This window comes from Hyperolius riggenbachi, chromosome 1, assembly GCF_040937935.1.
Source record: "Hyperolius riggenbachi isolate aHypRig1 chromosome 1, aHypRig1.pri, whole genome shotgun sequence".
NCBI classification, from domain to species: Eukaryota; Metazoa; Chordata; class Amphibia; order Anura; family Hyperoliidae; genus Hyperolius; species Hyperolius riggenbachi.
The window spans coordinates 45,623,365-45,646,573 of NC_090646.1; the positions used below are offsets into that span (position 1 = coordinate 45,623,365).

At 47.0% G+C, this 23,209-nt stretch overlaps 1 protein-coding gene across 1 annotated transcript in view; it reads right to left on the reverse strand.

Moving 5' to 3' along the window:
- The window catches only part of LOC137548458 (vomeronasal type-2 receptor 26-like), a 42,467-nt gene extending 19,874 nt beyond the window's left edge, over positions 1–22,593 (reverse strand). The window contains exon 1 of the mRNA XM_068271156.1: positions 22,317–22,593. Coding sequence (XP_068127257.1) covers positions 22,317–22,593 — 277 coding nt within the window. The remainder of the gene's footprint in view (positions 1–22,316) is intronic.
- Between the last annotated feature and the right edge of the window lie 616 nt (positions 22,594–23,209).

A 23,209-nucleotide genomic window follows, 5' to 3' on the forward strand; every position in this document is an offset into this window, starting at 1 on the left:
TTTACGGCCCTGGAACCACCGCTAGGACCCAGGGCCTATTATGTCTCGCTGCCTGCCCTCCTGCCTGCTGCCTGCTGCCAGTCTGCCACACACTCAACCTCCTCATGCTGCTTGCTGCTGTATTTCCTCCTGCTGTCTGTATGTTTCCACTGCCAGGGAACACAATACAAGGTGCTGCTGCCCATGCGCCACCAGCTATTTACGCTCACAAATAGCTGCATTATTTAAAAAAATAATAATAAATTATTTTAGAGGTGTCCAGGTTGAAAACTGTGCTGTCCCAATTGTGTATTGGACACAATGTGGGCTTCACGACCGCTGTCTGGAACCTCATGGTGTTTATTTACGGCCCTGGAACCGCCGCTAGGACCCAGGGCCTATTATGTCTCGCTGCCTGCCCTCTTGCCTGCTGCCAGTCTGCCACACACTCAACCTCCTCACGCTGCCTGCTGCTGTATTTGCTCCTGCTGTCTGTATGTTTCCACTGCCAGGGAACACATTACAAGGTGCTGCTGCCCTTGCGTCACCAGCTATTTACGCTCACAAATAGCTGCATTATTTTGAAAAAAACAATAATTAAATTATTTTAGAGGTGTCCGGGTTGAAAACTGTGCTGTCCCAATTGTGTATTGGACACAATGTGGGCTTCACGACCCCTGTCTGGAACCTCATGGTGTTTATTTACGGCCCTGGAACCACCGCTAGGACCCAGGGCCTATTATGTCTCGCTGCCTGCCCTCCTGCCTGCTGCCTGCTGCCAGTCTGCCACACACTCAACCTCCTCACACTGCCAGCTGCTGTATTTCCTCCTGCTGTCTGTATGTTTCCACTGCCAGGGAACACATTACAAGGTGCTGCTGCCCATGCGCCACCAACTATTTACGCTCACAAATAGCTGCATTATTTTGCTGTCCCAATTGTGTATTGGACACAATGGGCTTGATTCACAAAGCGGTGCTAACCTACTTAGCATGTCTAAAGTCTTTAGACGCGCTAACCAGGGTGCTAAGTAGGTTAGCACCGGATTTCTCAATCAGATCGCGCGCTAACTTTGCACGCTCAAAGTTTTACGCGTACTAAGTCCCTCAGGCTTTAATGGGCACTTTGCGCGAAGCGCCCTGCGCTCTGTGCAGTATGCGCGTAAAGTTTTATGCGTGAAAAGCTTGTTTAGACGTGCTAAGGGGGTTTTCACAGGCGTTCTAACAGTTAGCACCGCTTTGTGAATAAAGCCCCATGTGGGCTTCACGACCGCTGTCTGGAACCTCATGATGTTCATTTACGGCCCTGGTACCACCGCTAGGAACCAGGGCCTATTATGTCAGTCACATCACACTGCCTGACACACACTACTCCTCCTCCTGTAGCTGCATTGAGCTTCTGCTGTCTGTGTGCTGCTGCTACCACTGCCAGGGAGAACAGAAGAAGAACTATTTTCTGCTGCTACCCACTCTCCTACCAGCTATTACCACACTACAATAGCTGCAACTACTTCCTCCTCCTGCTAATGTCTGTGTTTTACCACCGCCAGGGTACACAGAAAAAGGCACTGTGGCTTTGCAATGTGCCACTAGTACCTATTATGCCATCAACACAAATATAACTATGGTGTTATTAAAATAAAATATTTCCACAAATGAAGTAAAAAAAAATATTACAAAAGAAAGGAAAACCAAGACACATAATATAATGATAGAGAAGAAGATATAGAAGAAGAAGATATAGAAGAAGAAGATATAGAAGAAGAAGATATAGGAGAAGGAGAAGGATAAGGAGATGGAGGAGAAGAAGAAGAAGAAGAAGAAGAAGAAGAAGAAGAAGAGGAAGAAGAAGAAGACACACTTTCTCATGCAAACACTTTTCATGAAGTTAATTTACTATTTTTGATACCTTTTTTATAACTACTACATCACCACATAATCACTTGATGTTTTTCTTCATAAAAAAGGTGGTTTCATGTATCATTGACCTCCAATACAAGTTTTAAAAGCTATTTAAGGCCAGCTCGTATATTTTACTCGAATACAGACTCGGGTAGTGACGTTGGATATCCGAGTTTGAATCGGATATTCGATTAACTCGAATATCGAACTTCGAGTGAATTCGAATAGTTTACTATCCGAATTCGACCAAACTCGAATAGGATAATGAGGTATCCGATCAACATTGGTCATGGTTGGATGGTTTTTTAGAAAAGATAATTTGGGGGTCTATATGTTTGTAAAGACTTCCGTATCTCAAGTTTTAATTGAAGACATGGCAGAGGACTGTGACACCATGGAATCTGTATGGGCAAGTGACATGCCAGAAATAGGAGTTGGCAATTGCTTATTGGGGTCTGTTATACACCTCCACACATAAATGACATTGAGGAAGAGCAGTTATTGCAGCAGATTGAAAAAGCTTCAAGCAAAAGTGGGGTCATAAAAATGATGTTTCATTTTAATTATCCAGACATTAACTGGGAAATTGAGACCACTTGCTCTAGTAAAAGTGACAGATTTATATGAACACTGCAAAACCATTACTTAACTCACATTGTAACCAAATCAACCAAATGGAAATGCTCTGCTTGATTTGATTATTGCAGATAGACCAGATGTTATATCAAATGTGCAAGTTCAAGAACATCTGGGAATATAGTGACCATAGTATAGTAACATTTGACAACAAGGGGTATCTAGGGAAGATGGTGCCTATGGCAAGCACATTGCACCCCTTTTGAGAATGTGTGTGTGGGGGGGGGGGGGGGGCTTCCACAGGTGGCAGGGTTGCCAACCTAATTTGTAATTCTTCCTGGACAAAAGACCAAGCTAATTAGCAAAGGTTTTTTTCACTCTTTGTCTAACCTATGCTGGAGAAATTGTGAAAATGTAGATCCTATAAAGGTAAAGGTTTCTGGAATTATATTTTTAGCATAATTAGTGTTCACTGAGAAACAAAAGTCCCTCCTACACCAGCTTAAGGCCTACTGCACACAGAACTAGACACATTTCCAACAAACCTCAGGCTGACACTTACCAAAAATACCTTGTGCAGCAAGGCAAATACTTGTTTCTCTGTGAAGATGAAGAACTGATATCACTCCAATACATGCCCAGCTCATAGGTGTATTATATTGTAACTTGAGGCTTGCGAGTGATCAATTGTTTTCATACTCCATCCAAATAGCAGTATGAAAGAGTGGATGGTTGTTTGGGAATATATCCTTAACAACTGTTGATCTCCCAACTCATAAAGACATTATAATTTTAACCACTTCAGCCCTCAGTCATGTTTCACTTCATGCATCCAAGCAATTTTCACCTCCCATTCATTCGCCTATAACTTTATCACTACTTATCACAATGAACTGATCTATATCTTGTTTTTTCCACCACCAATTAGGCTTTCGTTGGGTGGTACATTTTGCTAAGAGCTACTTTACTGTAAATGCATTTTAACAAGAACAATAAGAAAAAAACGGAAACAATTCATTATTTCTCGGCCATTGTAGTTTTAAAATAATCCATGCCTCCATAATTAAATCCCACGTATTGTATTTGCCTAATAGTTCTGGGTATTACATTATTTAAATTATGTCCCTATCACAATGTTTGGCGATAATATTTTATTTGGAAATAAAAGTGCATTTTTTCTGTTTTGCATCTATCACTATTTACAAGCTTATAATAATAAAAAAATAGAAATATTTCATCTTTACATGAATATTTAAAAAGTTTAGACCCTTAGGTAAATATTTACGTTGTTTTTTATTTTTGTATTGTCATTTATTTTTATAAAACATTTTATTTGGATATTTTAGTGAGGGTGGGATGTAAATAGTATTTTTTTATGTAAATATGTGTTGTTGTTTTTTTAATGTAGATGTAGTTTTACTATTTGGCCACACAAGATGGCAGCCATGAGTTTTTTTTACATTATGTCACTCTAAGCATAAAATGTACGCTTAGAGGGATGTAGGGGGGACGTAAGAGGCAGAAAGAGCGAGGCTTCCGAGAGAAGGGATCCATGATCGGGCACCCTGTCCTGATTCATTGATTCTCTGGCTAACTAACTACGGCCAGGAGCGCACGTGCACATGCGCTATCGGCCACAGGAGCGCACATGCAGCCTTTTGGATGTATATTACATGTCCAAAAGGCCAAAGTAGTTAATAGGGGAATTTTAAAGGACAACTGAAGTTAGAGGGATATGGAGGCTGCCATATTCATGTCATTTTAAGCAATACCAGTTGCCTGGCTGTCCTGCTGATTCTCTGCCTCTAATACATTTAGCTATAGACCCTGAACAAGCAAATTCACATCAGTTTTTTTTTTCTGCATACATCAACTTTATTTGTTAAATGGGCTGACCAGTAGAATTGCCAATTCCTTTCCAGACTGCACATTTATAATTTTCTTCATAGTCTGTATCAAATACAGGTATTCCCCAGTTAACAAATTAGATAGGGACTGTAGGCTCGTTCTTAAACTGTCCCCTTTGGATCCTATGTGCCCCGCTTTGCCTTCAGTGTCCCCCTCTGTGTCTGTTTGTCCCCCTGTGCCTCTCTATGCCCCCTCTGTGCCTCTGTTTGTACTTCCTGCTTTGCTTCCTCTGTGCTGCCTTTTTGCCCCCTCTGTGCAGACTCATTGCCCCTTCTGTGCAGACTCATTGCCCTCTCTGTGCAGACTCATTGCCCCCTCTGTGCAGACTCATTGCCCCCTCTGTGCAGCCTCATTGCCCCCTCTGTGCTGCCTCATTGCCCCCTCTGTGCCACCTCATTACCCTTTCTGTGCTACCTCATTGCCCCCTCTGTGCTTCCTCATTGCCCCCTCTGTGCCACCTCATAGCCCCTCACTCACCTCCTTACGAGTCCAATGCTGTCTGTCCTCCTCTCTCCGCATCCAGCTCCCTCTAGCTGCGTAAAGCACCACTTCCTGTATGTCATGTGACATCCAGGAAGCGGTGCTGTAAACGGCTAGAGGGATCTGGATGTGGAGAGAGGAAGACAGACAGCGTTGGACTCGGTTTAGAGGTGAGTCCAATGCTGCTGCTGCATGCGCCGGCACTTGGGGGGAGTTTTAAGCCGCTTCCTCAAACTTCCCCCACACGGAAATGACATAATCACGACGGGTTCGTATCAGCGGGTCGTTCGTAAGTCGGGTCGTTCGTAACCCGAGGACTACCTGTATATGGATAAATACATAACTCCAACATTAACTAAGCCATCATTCACACCATCATCCATTCTTGTGTGGCCCCGTGATAATCTATTCTCCCCTTCACTCTCTCTCTTCTCTCTCTACCCCTCTCCTCTGTCCTTCTGCCCCTTCCCTATCTGGTGTGCCTTTCCTTCCACTCTATCCCAAGTGAATGCAGGGCAAGATTCACCACACACAGCCCCGGGTCGCCCATGACCCAGGTGACGCTACTTCCTCAGGAGGCATCCTGAAGTCAGGTGGCTGGTCAGTACTTTACTTCCAGTATACGCGCTGCTACTGGAGCAGAGTCAGGGCAGCTCTCCTCTCTTCACAGACTGGAAGGAGGGGGGTCCATGACTTACTGCAAGAGGCAGCCGCCGCTTGTTTTCGAGAAGGGAAATGAGCGGTGGCCTGGGGGAGGGGGAGCAGGCTGGCTATACTGGTGGACCTGGCTAACCTATACTGGTGGCAACTATACCTAGCTAACCTATACGGGGGCACCTACCTGGCTAACCTGTACTGGGAGCACCTACCTGGCTAACCTATACTTGGGGCAACTATACCTGTCTATCTATACTGAAGGCAACTATACCCAGCTACCTATACTGGGGACAACTATACCTGTTTACTACCTATACCCGGGGTACCTGTACCTGGCAAACCTATACTGGCTAACCTATACTGGGGGCAACTATACATGGTTAACCTATATAGGGGGCAATTTTACCTGGCTAACTTATACTGGGGGAAACTTTACCTGGCTTACCTCTACTGGGAAGGACATCTAAGCCTAGCTACCTATACTGGGGGCACCTATGCCTGGCTGATCTATACTGGGGACACCTGTTAGGATTCCTCCTGTGACGTGTTCTGTCCATTGCAGGTGGAAGTGCAAATGGACAGTTATGGTTTGTCAGTCTGCATTCGGTTGTGCATTCGCAGTGAGTCACATTGTCGTTTGCAATTGCTCTGCAGTTCTGGACAGCTCAGAATACTGTCATTATTCCCCTAATGGTTTGCTGCAGCTGAGCTGCAGCCAGATAACCCTGGATTTCCTGCATGCATGTTCTTGCATAGTTCTGCATGCATTTGTTTTGATGATCTTTCAGCTAGCAAATGGTATCCAGGCCAGCACAGGATTGAGTGATTACCATTCAGCTGTGTGGAGATTTGCATGCTTGCATCCATTGGCTGATGCCAGCATAAAGGCCTGCCTCTCCTGCTAGACCCCGACCCGTCATAGTTTCAGCTCTGTCTAAGCTGTTACTGGGTCCCTTGATATTGTAAAATATATTCCTTGTCTTAGTTCAGTTATCCTGTGGAGCTACGATTATATATTTCCCACGAGGACATATATATGTACTCCTTCTAGTATAGAGATTTGTATTACCTAGCCTTGTTCGCTGTATTGCTCCTGATCCTAGCCAGTCTTCCTTGCTTATGTTATATATCGGTTCGCTGATATATACATATGTTAGTCAGTCGGTTGTAGTTTCATTAATAGCTGTAAATTGTAATACGCTAGGAAATCATATCTATTGTATATTTGTCTATGTATTACGTTTAAACAAAATAAAGGTAAAAGGCTGCGCATCCCTGACCCAATACTGTACAATTGAATGGTTAATCGCTGTGGCGCACACCGCCCCCCCTGGACTGAAATGTACGCCCGCATCCAAACAATGCAATACTGGTCTATGGAGAAATTTTAGCTTCCATCATAGTTTTGCATGCAAAAATATAGATATACTGGACATGAGTATATCTATATTTTTTGGTGAGCGCTTGCTTTGTTTTCTGCTGTCTGTATTGAATGTAAGTTACACATTTTAGCGTTAGCTGCTGCCAGGGCAATGACATTTGCTTTTAACTTAGGTCAGTTTAGTGTTAGGACATCTGCCTTGGAGATTTACCTCAACGTTGGTGCAGATGTCCAGTATATCTATATTTTTGCATGCAAAACTATGATGGAAGCTAAAATTTCTCCATAGACCAGTATTGCATTGTTTGGATGCGGGCGTACATTTCAGTCCAGGGGGGGCGGTGTGCGCCACAGCGATTAACCATACAATTGTACAGTATTGGGTCAGGGATGCGCAGCCTTTTACCTTTATTTCGTTTCCACAGTTCTGTAACTACCAGGCTAGCAGCACCCATTGTGCTATCCTGTTTTGCATGGTAAGTATTTAGTTTTGCATATGTTTTGCATCTGTCTGATTGCTGAGTGTGTATTTGAGCTATTTAAGCGGTGCATATGAGGTGATGAGTCATTCAGATGCGGCCCGTGTTGGTGAGCGCTTGCTTTGTTTTCTGCTGTATGTATTACGTTTGCCTGCCTTTTGACTCTGCTATTGCCTGACGATTCTGTCCTGTCCTTGCGAGGTAGCCATTGCTGTGATTGCTATTGGTTACCTCACTCCTGTCTTTGTGAATGCGTGCTGTCACTGAGGCAGTGACTAGATTAGCAAGCATTCATTCTGTCAGCCTCTGACCTCCTAGTCCTGTCCTTGTGAGGTAGCCATTGCTGTGATTGCTATTGGTTACCTCACTCCAGTCTGCCTTGTATCTGTCTGAATGTTTGCTATCGCAAGAGCAGCGCAATATTGCACTGCGCTGCCATTGCGTCTTATCAGAAGCCCAGAGCTGCAGTTGCTCTGGGCAGCCTGTGTAGCCTCTTCCATTATTCAGCTCTCAGCCTTGTGCTGGCCGGTCAGAAAGTATGACCCCCCCCCCCCCTTCCCCAGCGTTACAGCACTTATACTGGTGCAAATATATTGGCTACCAGTACTACTAGAGCTACTTTCCCAGAAAAAAATTCTAGCAGAAAATCACTGAAATGGTTAAAAAAAGCACTTTGTCCTGTTATTTAGCTTCAAATCTGCATCCAGACTAAAGATAACAGTATCTTTTTACTTGCTAAACACAAATGTATTAACACTGGAATGTAAACAAACATGCTTTGAGAAACTGCCTCTAGGTTTTTCAGTGCCTACTTCAGATTATTAAGATCATGGGGGTCTGTACTCTCAGTGGGCTGGGCTCTCCATTTTTACAAAGAAGTTGCCTATCTCCATCATACAGTCCTGTAGTGTGGGTGTTTTTTTTTATCTTTCCAGCTTTTCTCAATCACACTCCTAGCCACTGAATACGATCTACCTACATCAAAGCACATCATATTTATCTCTTCATTGTTCACAGATCTCAAAAATGGCAGCCAGCGGTGTTAGCTTAAGATTACTATTAACATATTTCCTTCCAAAATCCGCAATTGCTTCCCAGAAATAGAGTTGGGTCAAACATCAAATTTTTGGGTTCACAAACTTCAAACTTGAATCACCGTAAAAATTTGTGAACAGTTGAACAGCGCAAACCTCCATAGACTTCAATGGGCAGGCAAATTCTAAAACTTTCATGGACTGTTTCTGGCCACAAAAGTGATGGAAAAGTTGTTTCAAGGGGCCTAACACCTGGACCATGGCATGCCAGAGGGGGATCCATGCCAAAAGCCCCACCAAAAATTATGGAGTTGACGCAGAGTTATGCATTTATAAGGGCCCGTTCAGACTGCAAAATGTGGACGGCTACGCAAGCGGACCGCAACGCGTACGAACGCACGCCATCCGCGTTCGTATGCGTTGCGTGGCTGATCCCATCACTGAAAAGTGAATGGGACAGCCGCGCGTTTTTGTAAAATCTGCGTGCAGCATGTGTTCCCGGACCGCACAGGTCCGGAACGCATGCAGTGTGGACATCAGACATTGCACTCTATGCAATGTCTGATATCCTGCGTGTCGGCCACCTGCACGCGTTTCCAAAACGCGGCTGGAAACGCGTGCAGTGTGAACGGGCCCTAAATGATCACAGTCTAGTCTGCATAATTAGTGAAAGTTTACATTGTTCTCCCACCTTATTAGCATGTTTCCATGTTATAAGCGTTGCATTTATCTGAAGCTGCTGGTCCTCAGGAGCCCAGGGGGTGAATGTCCCCACATCCCGGTATGTCAAGGTGCGGTCCGGATGACGTACCCAATTTGTTATTTTGGAAGGAGAAGCAAATTCTCCGTATTCATTAAAGAAAGGCGCTGGCTCATTAGAATCAAAGGAAAATGTAGTTTTCTGCAGGTAGCGATGCAACTTGATGGTAAAAATAGAAAGAACGTTTTTACTGTAAATCAATTATAAGGTTTATGTCAAATAAAAAAGATGAAAAGAACAGACTTTCTACAGTGGGGACAGCTGTGTTTAATCTCTCAGCTATCAGAGATACTATTTCAAGTTCTACTTTAGTCTGACTACTTAGTCACGATATCTGCAAATGAGGTCACACAATCTCTATGCCCTGGAATTCTAACTCACCTTCCTCAGTAATCCATATCAGAGCTTTCTGGGAATGAATTATCTGCTTAACAGCTTGAGGACCACAGGCTTACACCCCCTAGTGACCAGGCTATTTTTTACAATGTAGTGCTCTGCAGCTTTAAAAACTTGCTGCAAAGCCATATCAGTTAGCACACAAGTGCCCCCCCCCTCCCTCTTTCTGCCCACTAATAGAGTTTTCTGTTGGTGGGCTCTGATCGCTGCTCTAGTGTTTATTTATTTGTATTTTTTTTAAATGTGTTTATTTTTGTTTGTTATTCCCCTCCCTCCTTCCTTCCAGCCAATCAGGCGATCCTCTCCCATAGGCACCAGCCATCTAACCGTCTGCTAGCGGCGGTCACCGCTGGTAGACTGATGACGGAGCGGATCTCCATCACTTAAGCTGAGATGCGAGCGCGATACCCTGTAAAACTCCACCCCGGCATTTGACGCCTTTCGGCATTAGGCGGTCCTGTGGCTGCCACCTTCCCAACGCCTATTGGCGTAATGTGGTCGGGATGGGGTTGAGGTGCCCATACATCAGAAGATGTAACTGCCAAAGGCTTACAATCTACTACTACTACTACTACTACTACTACTGTTTCTGCTGCTAAATGTATGCATATACATAGAGGGGTGCAGGGGTGCTCATCCGGATTCCGGATATCCGGGAAACCCGGATATCCGACCATTTTTATGCTATCCGGATCAGATTTCGGATTTCTCTAGAAATCCGGATAGCTATCTGCGTATATTTGGCCGCATAACCCGGATATCCACGGAATATTGCGGATATCCGGATCCAAAATACTGTAACTAAGGTGATTATGTCCTGGAGCCTATCAGAGGGCTCCCAGCAGAATCCCTAGCAACCAATCACAGAGGGGAACCCTGGCCAGCCCCACATGACCTCATTGAGCCAATCAGAGGCCTCGCAGCCTAATCCCTGGCACCCAATCACAGAAAGGAACACTGGCTAGCCCCCCTGGTATAATAAGGAGGGCTGCCATGATGAGACATATCATTTTAGCTTGCTGAATGCTCACTGAGAGACATGCTGCAGTGCTGGTGGCTTAGCAAGGGGGCTGTACACAGTTATAAACCTAAAGCTGTTCAGTAATTAACCCCTTCACTATCACTACACTAGAATTGTTAAATAGTTAATTAGCTTCATTGATGTCATACTGTGACAGTCAGAGTCTGCTGCAGGCAGCTGCTATGTGTCTGTGTGTGTGCTTTGCACAGACCAGGCCAGCTGATGCCTGCTGGACAGCTATTAGCCTTAGGTATAGGTTAGGTAGGTTAGGGATTAGGGAATAGGATTACTGTGTTGTTGTGTAGTTAGTTAGTACTTTAGTACTGCAGTCAGTGCTAGTAGTTGTTAGAGTATTAGTGCTACTGTGTTAGCGTTCTACAGAACTGCTGTGCTGTGAGCAGTGCCAGTGTGACAGTTAGGGCTCGATTCACAAAGCGGTGATAACTCAGTTATCACGCCTAAAAGACTTTAGGCGTGATAACCTTTGCACTAGCAAAGTTATCACCGCTTTGTGCTCTCACTCGCGCGAAGCTACCGCGCGTACGTGCAAAGTCCCATAGGGCTTAATGGGAGCTTCGCGCGAAGTGCCGGGTGCTTGGCACGTGTCACTTGCCACATGGCATTTGCCACTTGTCACGTGGCACTTGCCATTTGGCAAGTGCGTTATGACACTTGGCAAATGGCAAGTGCCATGTGGCACGTGGCAAGTGCCACATGACACTTGGTAAGTGCCACGTGGCACTTGGCAAGGGCCATGTGTGGCACTTGGCAAGTGCCACGTGACACGTGCTAAGTGCCAATTGCCATGTGCCACGTCCGGCATGCTCCTGGCACACGTTACACCTGCTGCTGCTGCATTGCCCTGCTCCTGCTGCTTGTGCAGCTCCCACCGCCAGGCCAGGGTGCCACAGGCCACTGATACCACCTATATATAACCCAGAACACAATTGCTGCATGATTTTTTGGAGGTGTCTTGGCTGAAAACTGTCATGTCCCAGTTGTGCGGTTGGACTTTGGACACAGTGTGGGCTGCCTGACCACTGTCTGGAACCTAGTCCTGGTGTTAATTGACAGCCATTTTTTTGGGGGGAGGGGGATTTTATGTCCCCACATCATCAATTAGTGTTCCCCTTCAAAAAATAATGATGCTACATGCCTCATTTACCCTTAAAAACGTTTTTAAAGCAATTTAAATTGCACTTCCATTTTTTCTATCCAGATATCCGAATCCGGCCGGATAGCCCAGATAATGCGTTCGGATATCTGCATGATCGCGGATATCTAAACGTTCGGATTTGAAGATAAGTGTTCTTTGCAGTAAGAGAGATTACAATGTGGAATATCTTAACAAAATTAGCAGAAGTAGTGCCAAATTCTATATCTGCCTTTAAAGAGGGCTTGTTTTTTTTTTTGTTTTGTTTTTTTCCGAAAGACATCCATGGCTTAAATTACTAGGTATTTCCCAGAAGAGTTGATCAGTGATTTAACTTATTGTCTTCTTCAATCCAAGCTAAATATGTAACCATTCTGGAATGTGCCCTCTCTAGCTACCTATAAGGAGGGGGGGCAGCACTATTGGCTACCTACTGTATACTGGGAGTTACTCTATGACAGGGGTCTCAAACTTGCAGCCCGCGGGCCATTTGCGGCCCTCAATACAATATTTTGTGGCCCTCGCCAGTAAAAGCTTCCTTATAGTTCGCTTCAGTGCTCCCAAGTAATCTGCCGCATCCCCACCGCTAAACGAGGGCTGCAGAGCCCCCAAATCGCCCGGGGGGCAATCCCCCTGCATTTCCTGGAAGGGGCAGAGCTTTCAGCTTCAGCTCTGCCCCTCCTGACGTCAATCGCCGCACGGATCGCCGCCTCTCCCCGCCCCTCTCTATGAAGGAAGAGTGAGAGGGGCGGGCAGAGGTGGCGATGCACCACGATTGTGAAATTCCTTATGCGGCCCAGCCTCATCCTGACTTTGCCTCCTGCGGCCCCCCAGGTAAATTGAGTTTGAGACCCCTGCTCTATGACTTTCCATCCTGGAGGTGGGAGTGGGGGCAGGCTAATTATACTGAGGGGCCTCTATGGCTACCTATAGTTAGGTCTCTTTCTGGCTATCTAATGTGGCGGTTGTCTCTCTGGCTACTTATGGGGCCGAACCTCCGATTTTAGGTTCACGAACCGGGTTCGCGAACTTCCGCGTAAGGTTCGGTTCGCGTAAAAGTTCGCGAACCGCAATAGACTTCAATGGGGATGCGAACTTTGAAAAAAAAAATTATGCTGGCCACAAAAGTGATGGAAAAGATGTTTCAAGGGGTCTAACACCTGGATACATGCCAAAAGTCCCCGGGAAAAATCTGGATTTGACGCAAAGCAGCGTTTTAAGGGCAGAAATCACATTGAATGCTAAATGACAGGCCTAAAGTGCTTTAAAACATCTTGCATGTGTATACATCAATCAGGTAGTGTAATTAAGGTACTGCTTCACACTGACACACCAAACTCACCGTGTAACGCACCGCAAACAGCTGTTTTTGTAGTGACGGCCGTGCTGGACTGGTGCGCACCATGGCGAGAGTGCAGGTTTTGGTGGCTTTACAGCCCATATGGTCACCTGGCTGATGTAGCTGAATGACAGAACAGTGACTGTCCAGCTGATCAAATTTGGTCTGACCACAATGAGGCAACGACCTTATTATCGTGGGTGTGCCCCCCGAGACACTCATCTAGGCGCCGGTCATTGCTTCATTGTGATACGCAAGCCCCTTCACCATGGCAAGGTAATGATCACGAAGGGGAATGGGCGCATGTACATGCCTTTTCTTTTGTTGTTGCAGCTGCCCGCAGTGCAGCCAGAAAAATTAGGCAGTCATGTACACGCACCAGAAAAATTATTACAGCGGCCGCTGCTAGCAGCGGCCTAAACAATTCAGCAATCCGCCTGAAGTCCCGGACCCTGTTGGTGGTGGCGGAGAAGGTAGTCAAGCGGCCTGCAGGCAGACATGCTGTGTGGAGGGACTGGGAGCGACTTAGTCTTGTTGGGGCAGGCCAGGCAGCCAGTCACACGGTGTGCAGGCAGAGATGCTGTGTGCGTGGACTGACTTAGTCTTGGGGCGGGCAGCAGCCCTCCGGGATCCATGCCTCATTTATTTTGATAAAGGTGAGATACTTAACAGTTTTGTGACTTAGGCGACTTCTCTTCTCAGTGACAATGCCTTCAGCTGCGCTGAAGGTCCTTTCTGACAGGACGCTGGCGGCAGGGCAGGAGAGAAGTTGGATGGCAAATTGGGACAGCTCTGGCCACAGGTCAAGCCTGCACACCCAGTAGTTCAAGGGTTCCTCATCGCTGTTCACAGCAGTGTCTACATCCACACTTAAGGCCAGGTAGTCGGCTACCTGCCGTTCCAGGCGTTGGTGGAGGGTGGATCCGGAAGGGCTACGGCGAGGCGTTGGACTAAAGAACGTCCGCATGTCTGGCATCACCATGAGATCGCTAGAGCGTCCTGTCTTTGACTGCGTGGACATGGGAGGAGGATTAGTGGTAGTGGTACCTTGCTGGCGTTGTGCTGTCACATCACCCTTAAAGGCATTGTAAAGCATAGTTGACAGCTTGTTCTGCATGTACTGCATCCTTTCCACCTTCAGGTGAGTTGGTAACAGGTCCGCCACTTTGTGCCTGTACCGAGGGTCTAGTAGTGTGGCCACCCAGTACAGCTCATTCCCCTTGAGGTTTTTTATTTGGGGTCCCTCAACAGGCAGGTCAGCATAAAAGACGACATCTGCACAAAGTCGGATCCAGATGTATCATCCATCTCCTCTTGCTCTTCCTCAGTGACGTCACGTAAGTCAACCTCCTCCCCCCAGCCGCGAACAATACCACGGGAAGGTTGAGCAGTACAAGCCCCCTGCGACGCCTGCTGCGGTTGTTCTCCTGCCGCCGTCCCCTCCTCCTCTTCCCCCAAAGAAACACCTTGCTCATCATCCTCTGAGTCTGACTCGTCTTCTGCACACGACTTCTCTTCTTCCTCCTCCTCCCCCCCTCTGTGCTGCCGCAGGTGTTGAGGAAACAGCTGGGTCTGATGAAAATTGGTCGCAAGCCTGTTCCTGCCGTAACTGTTCCTGGTCACGCTCATTCACAGCTTCATCCACCACTCTATGCACAGCACGCTCCAAGAAGTAAGCGTAGGGAATCAAGTAGCTGATGGTGCCTTCACTGCGGCTCACCAGGTTGGTCACCTCCTCAAACGGCCGCATGAGCCTGCATGCATTTCTCATCAGTGTCCAGTTGTCGGGCCAGAACATCCCCATCTTCCCAGACTGTTTCGTTCTACTGTAGTTGTAGAGGTACTGGGTGACGGCTTTCTCCTGTTCTAGCAGGCGGGAGAACATGAGCAGGGTCAAATTCCAGCGAGTCGGGCTATCGCAAATCAGGCGTCTCACCGGCAAGTTCTTTTTCCGCTGAATTTCCGCAAAGCGTGCCATGGCTGTGTACGACCGCCTCAAATGCCCACAGAACTTCCTGGCCTGCTTCAGGACATCCGCTAAGCCAGGGTACTTTGACACAAATCTTTGAACAACTAGATTCATGACATGTGCCATGCAGGGTATGTGTGTCAGCTTCCCCATATGCAAAGCGGCAAGGAGATTGCTGCCGTTGTCGCACACCACGTTGCCTATCTCCAGGTGGTGCGGGGTCAGCCACTCATCCACCTGTTTCTTAAGAGCAGCCAGGAGAGCTGCTCCAGTGTGACTCTCCGCTTTGAGGCAAGACATGTCTAAGATGGCGTGACACCGTCATACCTGGCATGCAGCATAGGCCCTGCGGAGCTGGGGCTGTGTAGCTGGAGAGGAGAACTGCCAGTCAGCCAAGGAGGGGGAGGACAGCGAAGAGCATGTAGCAGGAGGAGAGGAAATGGCAGGAGGCCTGCCTGCAAGCCGTGGAGGTGTCACAATTTGGTCCGCTGCGCCCTGCTTGCCATCGTTCACCAGGTTAACCCAATGGGCTGTGTACGTAATGTAGCGGCCCTGCCCGTGCTTGGCAGACCAGGCATCCGTGGTTAGGTGTACCCTTGACCCAACGCTCTTCGCAAGAGATGACACCACTTGCCTCTCAACTTCACGGTGCAGTTGGGGTATGGCCTTTCTAGAAAAATAAGTGCGGCCTGGCATCTTCCACTGCGGTCTACCAATGGCCACAAATTTACGGAAGGCCTCAGAGTCCACCAGCCGGTATGGTAACAGCTGGCGAGCTAACAGTTCCACCAGAACAGTCAGATGCCGGGCAAGGGGGTGACTGGCCGAAATTGGCTTCTTCCGCTCAAACATTTCCTTCACGGACACCTGACTGCTGCTGTGGGCAGAGGAGCAGGAACCGCTCAAGGGCAGAGGCGGAGTGGAGGAGGGTGCCTGTGAAGGTGCAAGGGAGAAAGCGGCAGAAGCAGATGATGCACCTGAAGGAGGAAGAGGAGAAGGAGGGTGACTTTTCTTTTGTGTGCTGCTGCTGCTTTTGCTCAGGTGGCCATCCCATTGCTGTTTTTGCCTTTTCTCCAGGTGCCTTCGTAAGGCACTTGTCCCTACGTGAGTGTTGGCCTTTCCACGGCTCAATTTTTATTGGCAGAGCGAACAGATGGCTTTGCTCCGATCTGAGGCACACACATTAAAAAATGTCCACACCGCTGAGCCACCCTGGGATGTGGGCACTATGGGGACCTCAGCAGCTGATGCTGAAGGGCAAGTTGGCTGGCTGTACAAAGGTGGCGATACATGGTGCCGGACACTGCCACCAGCTGTTTCTGACGAAGAGCTGCCCCAGCTTCTTTCAGCAACTTCTCTCCTCCTACTACTCTCTGACTCCCCCTCTGAACTGTCCCCCTCTTCATCTCCTCTATTGGGAACATACAGAGGATCTGTATCATCGTCATCGTAATCATCCTGCCCAGCTTCGCTTGCCTCAGACAAATCCAAACATGCACCATCAGTAGGTCCTTCCTCCTCCTCACACGTTACATCCATAGTGTTGTCGCGTAACTCAGACATATGAGCTGGTGAAAATTCATCTGGCTGTAACAACAATGGCTGTGCATCATTGATTTCACCACTAAATAATTCTTGCGAAGTGTCAAATGCAGCGGAAGTGGTGCTAGTAGTAGCGCTGGTGGCTGAGCAAGATGAGGTGTTCTGTGTCCCTAAATACTCAACCACGTCTTGACAATCTTGGGAGGTGATGGGACGTGCCTTCTTCCGAGCAGTGTACTGTGGGCCAGGTCCACACGAAATTACATTTACACGACCTCGCACAGACCTGCCGGGTGGCCTTCCTCTGACTCTGGCACTACCTCTTCCTCTACCTGTTTTGTCCGTATCGGGTATGCACGGAGTGGTATATCACACTGCGTGCACTCACATAGGTAGGTGGGTTCACTTAACTGCACAGGTATGCGCACTGATGCGGTGGGTTCACTGAACAGAACAGGTATGCAGTGGCGGGTTCACTGAACAGAACAGGTATACTGTGGCGGGTTCACAGAACAGGTATGCAGTGGCGGGTTCACTGAACAGTACAGGTATGCAGTGGCAGGTTCACTGAACAGGTATACAGTGGCGGGTTCACTGAACACAACAGGTATGCAGTGACGGGTTCACAGAACAGGTATGCAGTGGCGGGTTCACTGAACAGTACAGGTATGCAGTGGCAGGTTCACTGAACAGAACAGGTATACAGTGGCAGGTTCACTGAACAGAACAGGTATGCAGTGGCAGGTTCACTGAACAGAACAGGTATACAGTGGCGGGTTCACTGAACACAACAGGTATGCAGTGGTGGGTTAACTGAACAGGTATACAGTGGAGGGTTCACTGAACAGAACAGGTATGCAGTGGCGGGTTCACTGAACAGAACAGGTATGCAGTGGCAGGTTCACTGAACAGTACAGGTATGCAGTGGCAGGTTCACTGAACAGGTATGCAGTGGTGGGTTCACTGAACAGGGATGCAGTGGTGGGTTCACTGAACAGGTATGCAGTGGTGGGTTCACAGAACAGGTATGCAGTGGTGGGTTCACAGAACAGGTATGCAGTGGCAGGTTCACTGAACAGGTATGCAGTGGTGGGTTCACTGAACAGGTATGCAGTGGTGGGTTCACTGAACAGGTATGCAGTGGTGGGTTCGCAGTACAGGTATGCAGTGGTGGGTTCACAGAACAGGTATGCAGTGGCAGGTTCACTGAACAGGTATGCACGTATCCAGTGGGCTCACTGAACAGAACAGGTATGGTGGGCTCACTAAACAGAACAGGTATGCAGCCAGGAACAAGCTAAGCCTAACTAATCTTTCCCTATGAGAGACAGTCTGCAGCAGCTCGCCCTACTCTCACTAACGCAGGCACACGAGTGAGCATAATGGCCGCCGCTGCCTGCCTTTTATTAGGGGGGAGTGGCTCCAGGGGCTAGTGTAGCCTAATTGGCTACACTGGGCCTGCTGACTGTGATGTAGAGGGTCAAAGTTGACCCTCATGGTGCATTATGGGGCGAACCGAACTTCCGCAAAAGTTCGCCTGTGGGACGCGAACGCGAACCACTGAAGTTCGCATGGAACCGTTCGCAGGCGAACCGTTCGGGGCCCCTCGCTGACTACATATAATGGGGGGCCTTCTCTGGCTGTCTAAATTGGGGGTTCTCTCTCTGACTTCCTATAGTCAGGGAGCCCTCTCTGGCTACCTATACTGGGAGGCCTCTCTGGCTATCAATACAGAGGGGATCTCTGGCTACCTTTAGTGAGAGGGACACTTTTTGGCTACCTAGTGCTGGTTGTGCCATCCTTGGCTACCTATACTGCGAAGGGGGGGGGGGGGGGGCAGCAGGCACGTATATTACGGGGAACATCCAGCTACCACATCACAGTGTGTCATTGTGAGGTGTGCGGAGGTGGTCAACAGATTTTTTTTTACAAAATTACCCTGAGAGCTATTTACAGTGGTGCTCGGAACCCCTTCCCCCCCCCCCCCCCCCCAATCATGGATCGAGTAAATCAGTAAGCAGTATAAAAATCCAGAAATGCCATGGTCGTGACCCGGATTTCATACCCAAATCCGAATTCAACTAGGATTTTAACCGTGATTACAGCCAGAATCCGTGATCACAGCTGTGATCACGAATTTGACTTTAACGTTAATAGCAAAGTCCCCATATGAGATACAAAAGTGACATGAATGTCTGATTGATTGATTGATAAGAGTTTACTGTTCGCAGTATATATGTTAGCTTCTTTTAGTATTGGATGTTCTATGATAGTTCATTACAACACTGGCAGTCATAATTCAAAATAACACATTTGTTCATTCTCATCAAAAACTGGCTATGAGATATTTCTAACCATAACATTCTCATGGAGAGTGTTGCTGTCTAACCATAACATTCTCATTGAAGACTGGCCATGCGAGTGTTGCTATCTACAACACTAGTCAAAATATGAGATGATGTGCAGCGTTTTCACATAAGCAACAATAGTCAGACGTGTTCTGTGACGCTTCTAAAGCATGTTGCGATCACGCAGTCATGTGCCTTGTCTGCACAGGCGCACTGATATAGGCACATGGTGGTCACGCACCCTTATTTGCACAGGTGCTAAAATCCAAATTTGTGTGAAACCCGAATAGTTGCTATCCGGATTTCATCCAGATACCTGTGCGGGCCTGGCGGTGGTCAAGTTTACCTGTCTGACATCTTCTTCGGTCCTTCCCACGGCGCCTCCCACAATGCGTTCCACGTGCGTCACATGATTACAAACACTTCCTCCTTCAAACCAGAAGCAGGAAGTGTTTGTACTTACGTGACCGCCACATGGACTGCAACTTGGGAGGCGCCAAGGGACAGACTGAAGAAGACGTCAGACAGGTAAGCTTGACCCCAGCCCGCACAGGTATCTGGGTGAAATCCGGATAGCAACTATCCGGGTTTCCCCCGAATTCGGATTTGAGTATCCCTGCCAGTGGGAACAAGAGGATAAAACATTTTCAAAAAGACCTTATAGTTTTTGAGAAAATCAATTTAAAGTTTCACAGAAAAAAAGTATACATTTGTCCCCATGTAGGCTGGGACAGCCAAAATGGGGAGCCCCGGCCGAATGGGGCCAAGCCGCCTCCCCCCTCCCCGCAGCCCTTGTCCAATCCATGGACAAAGGGCTATTCCTCACCTCCAGTGCCCCAGGAGGAGGTGAGGGCAAAAACTCCTTGGGGGTTCATGGTGGCATCTGGGAGTCCCCTTTAAGTCCCCCAGATGCCCATCTCCTCCCAGGAGAAATGAGTTTACTTCAATTCACTTTATTGTCATTGTGTAACACAACAAAATTACTTTTCATGACAACCCCACGGTGCATATAGGGAACATAGTGATAGTAACAAGGAAGAGAAGAAATTATACAAGCCATGCCAGGTATTACAGATGTTTGTTCCTTAGTTTTCTCAGAAAGTAGAGGTGTTGTTGTGCTTTGCCAGTTAGAGCTAAAGCATTGTCAGCCCAGGACAGGTTCTCTGCGATGGTGACTCCCAAAAAATTTAAGCTGGAAACTCTCTCCACAGCCTTTGCATTGATCATTAGCGGTAGGTGAGTGGTCTTTTTGGTGGTCCTAAAGTCCAGAATAATTTCTTTGGTCTTCTTTGTATTTAATAACAGGTTGTTAATGTCGCACCAAGCAGCCAGGTTCCTAACTTCTTCTCTGTATGCAGCTTCCTCATTGTCTGATATACGCCCAATAACAGTCGTATCATCTGCAAACTTAACAATTATGTTTGAGGTATGGATAGGCTGGCAGTCATGGCTGAAAAGTGCATAGAGGAGAGGGCTTAATACACAGCCCTGTGGCACGCCAGTGCTCAGGTTAAGGGTGGAGGATGTCTGTTTTCCTAGTCTGACAGTTTGAGGGCGATTAGTAAGGAAGTCCAATAACCAAGTACATATGGAGGGAGCAAGACCTAATGCATGGAGTTTGTTGATCAGCTGGCTAGGTACAATGGTGTTAAATGCTGAGCTGTAGTCAACAAAGAGCATCCTAACATAGGAGTTGGGCTTTTCCAGGTGTGAGAGGGCAGCATGGAGAGCTACACAGATGGCATTCTCAGTCGATCTATTTCTTCGGTAAGCAAAGTGTTAATTTAGATTTGCTGGGATGGAGGCCTTGATGTGTGTGGCTACCAGTCGTTCAAAGCACTTGGCGATGACAGGGGTTAGAGCAACTGGTCGATAATCATTAAGACAGGTTATCCTAGGATTTTTTTGGGACTGGCACAATGGTTGTAGATTTAAGGCATGATGGGACTACACCCAAGAACAGAGAAAGGTTGAATATTTGTGTAAAAACTTTCGCTAGTTGACCAGCACAGGCCTGGAGCACACGTCCTTGCACACCATCAGGACCTGCAGCTTTCCTGGTGTTGATATTTGTGAGTGCTTGCTGCACTTCATGTATGTGAAGGATTAAAGGCTGTGAGTCTGTAGTGGGCCCAAAGTTGGAGGCCGATTGTTGTCTTTTTTAAATCTAGCAAAGAAGTTGTTAAGTTCCTCTGCTAGGCTGGGGATGTTATTGTCCAGTGTATATTGAGTGCTATTCTTCTTTTTGTAATCTGTGAATAGTTGAATGCTTTGCCACATCCTCTTTGGGTTTGAGTCATTTTCAAAGTTTTCCTCAATCCTTTGTTTGTATTTAAATTTTGCATTTCGTATGCTTTTTTCAGACTTGCTCTGGCTGAAGAATATGCTTCTTTGTCCTGTATTTTAAAAGCTTTGTTTCTATTCTTTAGAAGTTCCTTGAGTTCTTTTGTTATCCATGGTTTATGATTTGGGTAAACCGTAATTCTTTTGTTGACAGTGATGGTGTCCACACAGAAATTAACATATGACAATACAGAGGAAGTACTCGTCTCCAGGTCTGTTTCATGAAAGAAAATATCCCAATCTGTATTTTCAAAGCAATCTTGGAGCTGAGAGACGGCAGTCTCAGGCCAGACTTTAACAGACTTGCTAATTGGTTTAGCAGTGTTGATAATGGCTTTGTATGCGGTAATAAGAAACAAAGATAGATGGTCAGACTGTCCCAGTGGGGGGGGGGGAAAGGGGGGGGGGGTAATCTTATAGGCACTTTTTATGTTTGTATAGACATGATCCAAGGTGTTTTCTCCTCTGGTTTTACAGTCCACATGCTGATAAAATCTGGAAAATACCTTTTTAAGATTTGCTTGGTTAAAATCTCCAGCAATGATGAAAATTGCATCAGACTGTGAGTTCTGTTGCTTACTAATGACATCAAACAGCTGTTCATTTGCTGACTTAGTATTGGCATGAGGTGGAATGTACACTGCCATAATTATAATAACTGTATGTTCCCTGGGTAGGTAAACGGTCGACATCTCAGCATTGGATATTCCACATCAGGTGAACAAGATTGTTGATTATGGTTACATTAGTGCACCAAGCATTATTGATATAAACGCATAGTCCTCCACCTGTTTTCTTGCCAGAATCATGCGTTCGATCAGCACAGTGAAGCGTGTGACCTGCAAGCTCAACTGCAGCGTCTGGTATGGAGGGGTCCAGCCGTGTCTCCGAAAAAATCAAAAGGCAACAGTCTCTCATAGTTTTATACGTGGAGATATCCAGTCGGATCCATTTTATTTGCGAGGGATCTCACATTTGCAAGCAGTGTGCTAGGAAGAGGGTTTTTTTGTGGAGTAGCTCTCAGTCTAGTTAGCAGTCCTGATCGCTTACCTCTCTTTTGTTTCCTCTTGCTTCGCTTTCTGCCCCGTCTATTTCCGAGGATAGCAGTGGTTAACAAAAGTCCCGGTGATCTGAGAATCTCCTGCGGTATTGATTCTGTGTTGAAGTAATCTCCTGTGCTGCTTGATCCGATCTGTAGAAGCTCCTGGTGATTGTAGTGGATGCTGGCCTTTGCTTGTGAGGTGGTGAAGGTCAGTAGGAAGAAAATTAATAGAAGAGAGCACCAATGTGGGTAGCATGAAGCCGCTGCATCTGTGCGTGCCGCCATCGTACTTGGTCTGGGCTGCAGATGATGGTTCTTGTGCTGCAGATGATGGTTTGTGCTGCAGATGATGCTGATCTCCAGAAGGGAGAGAGAGCAGAGAGATGTTACCTGCTTCACAGCCAGACTACAAACTATAGGGGTGCAAAGTACCACTTACCCATTTCCACAAAGGGTTAAATGTAATAAAAGCACAACAAAAAAAGTCCTTTATTAATCTTAATTAACCTGAAATACTTACCTGTATCTTTTAAAAAAATGAACCCATGCCAATATCCTCTAAAAGGTCCCACGTCAATATTTTATTTCTTGCGATCTTCAATTACATCTTAATTGAATATCTCCGCTGCCTGCCGCAACACACGCTGCCCCCACCACAGCTTTCAGCTATACTAAGTATAGCTGAGAGTGGGCCCTATACGTACACTGTACTGTCAGCTCCCGCTGTCCTCCCTGCTTCCCACACCTGTCACCCACGCCTATGCTGGCACCCAGTGCACCCATGGGGGTACTGGGTGTCAGCATGGGTAAGGGTGATAGGCGTGGGCAGGTGGGGTGGACAGCGGGTGCCGGCATTATAGTGTCCGCATAGCACACACTCTCAGATATACCAAGTATAGCT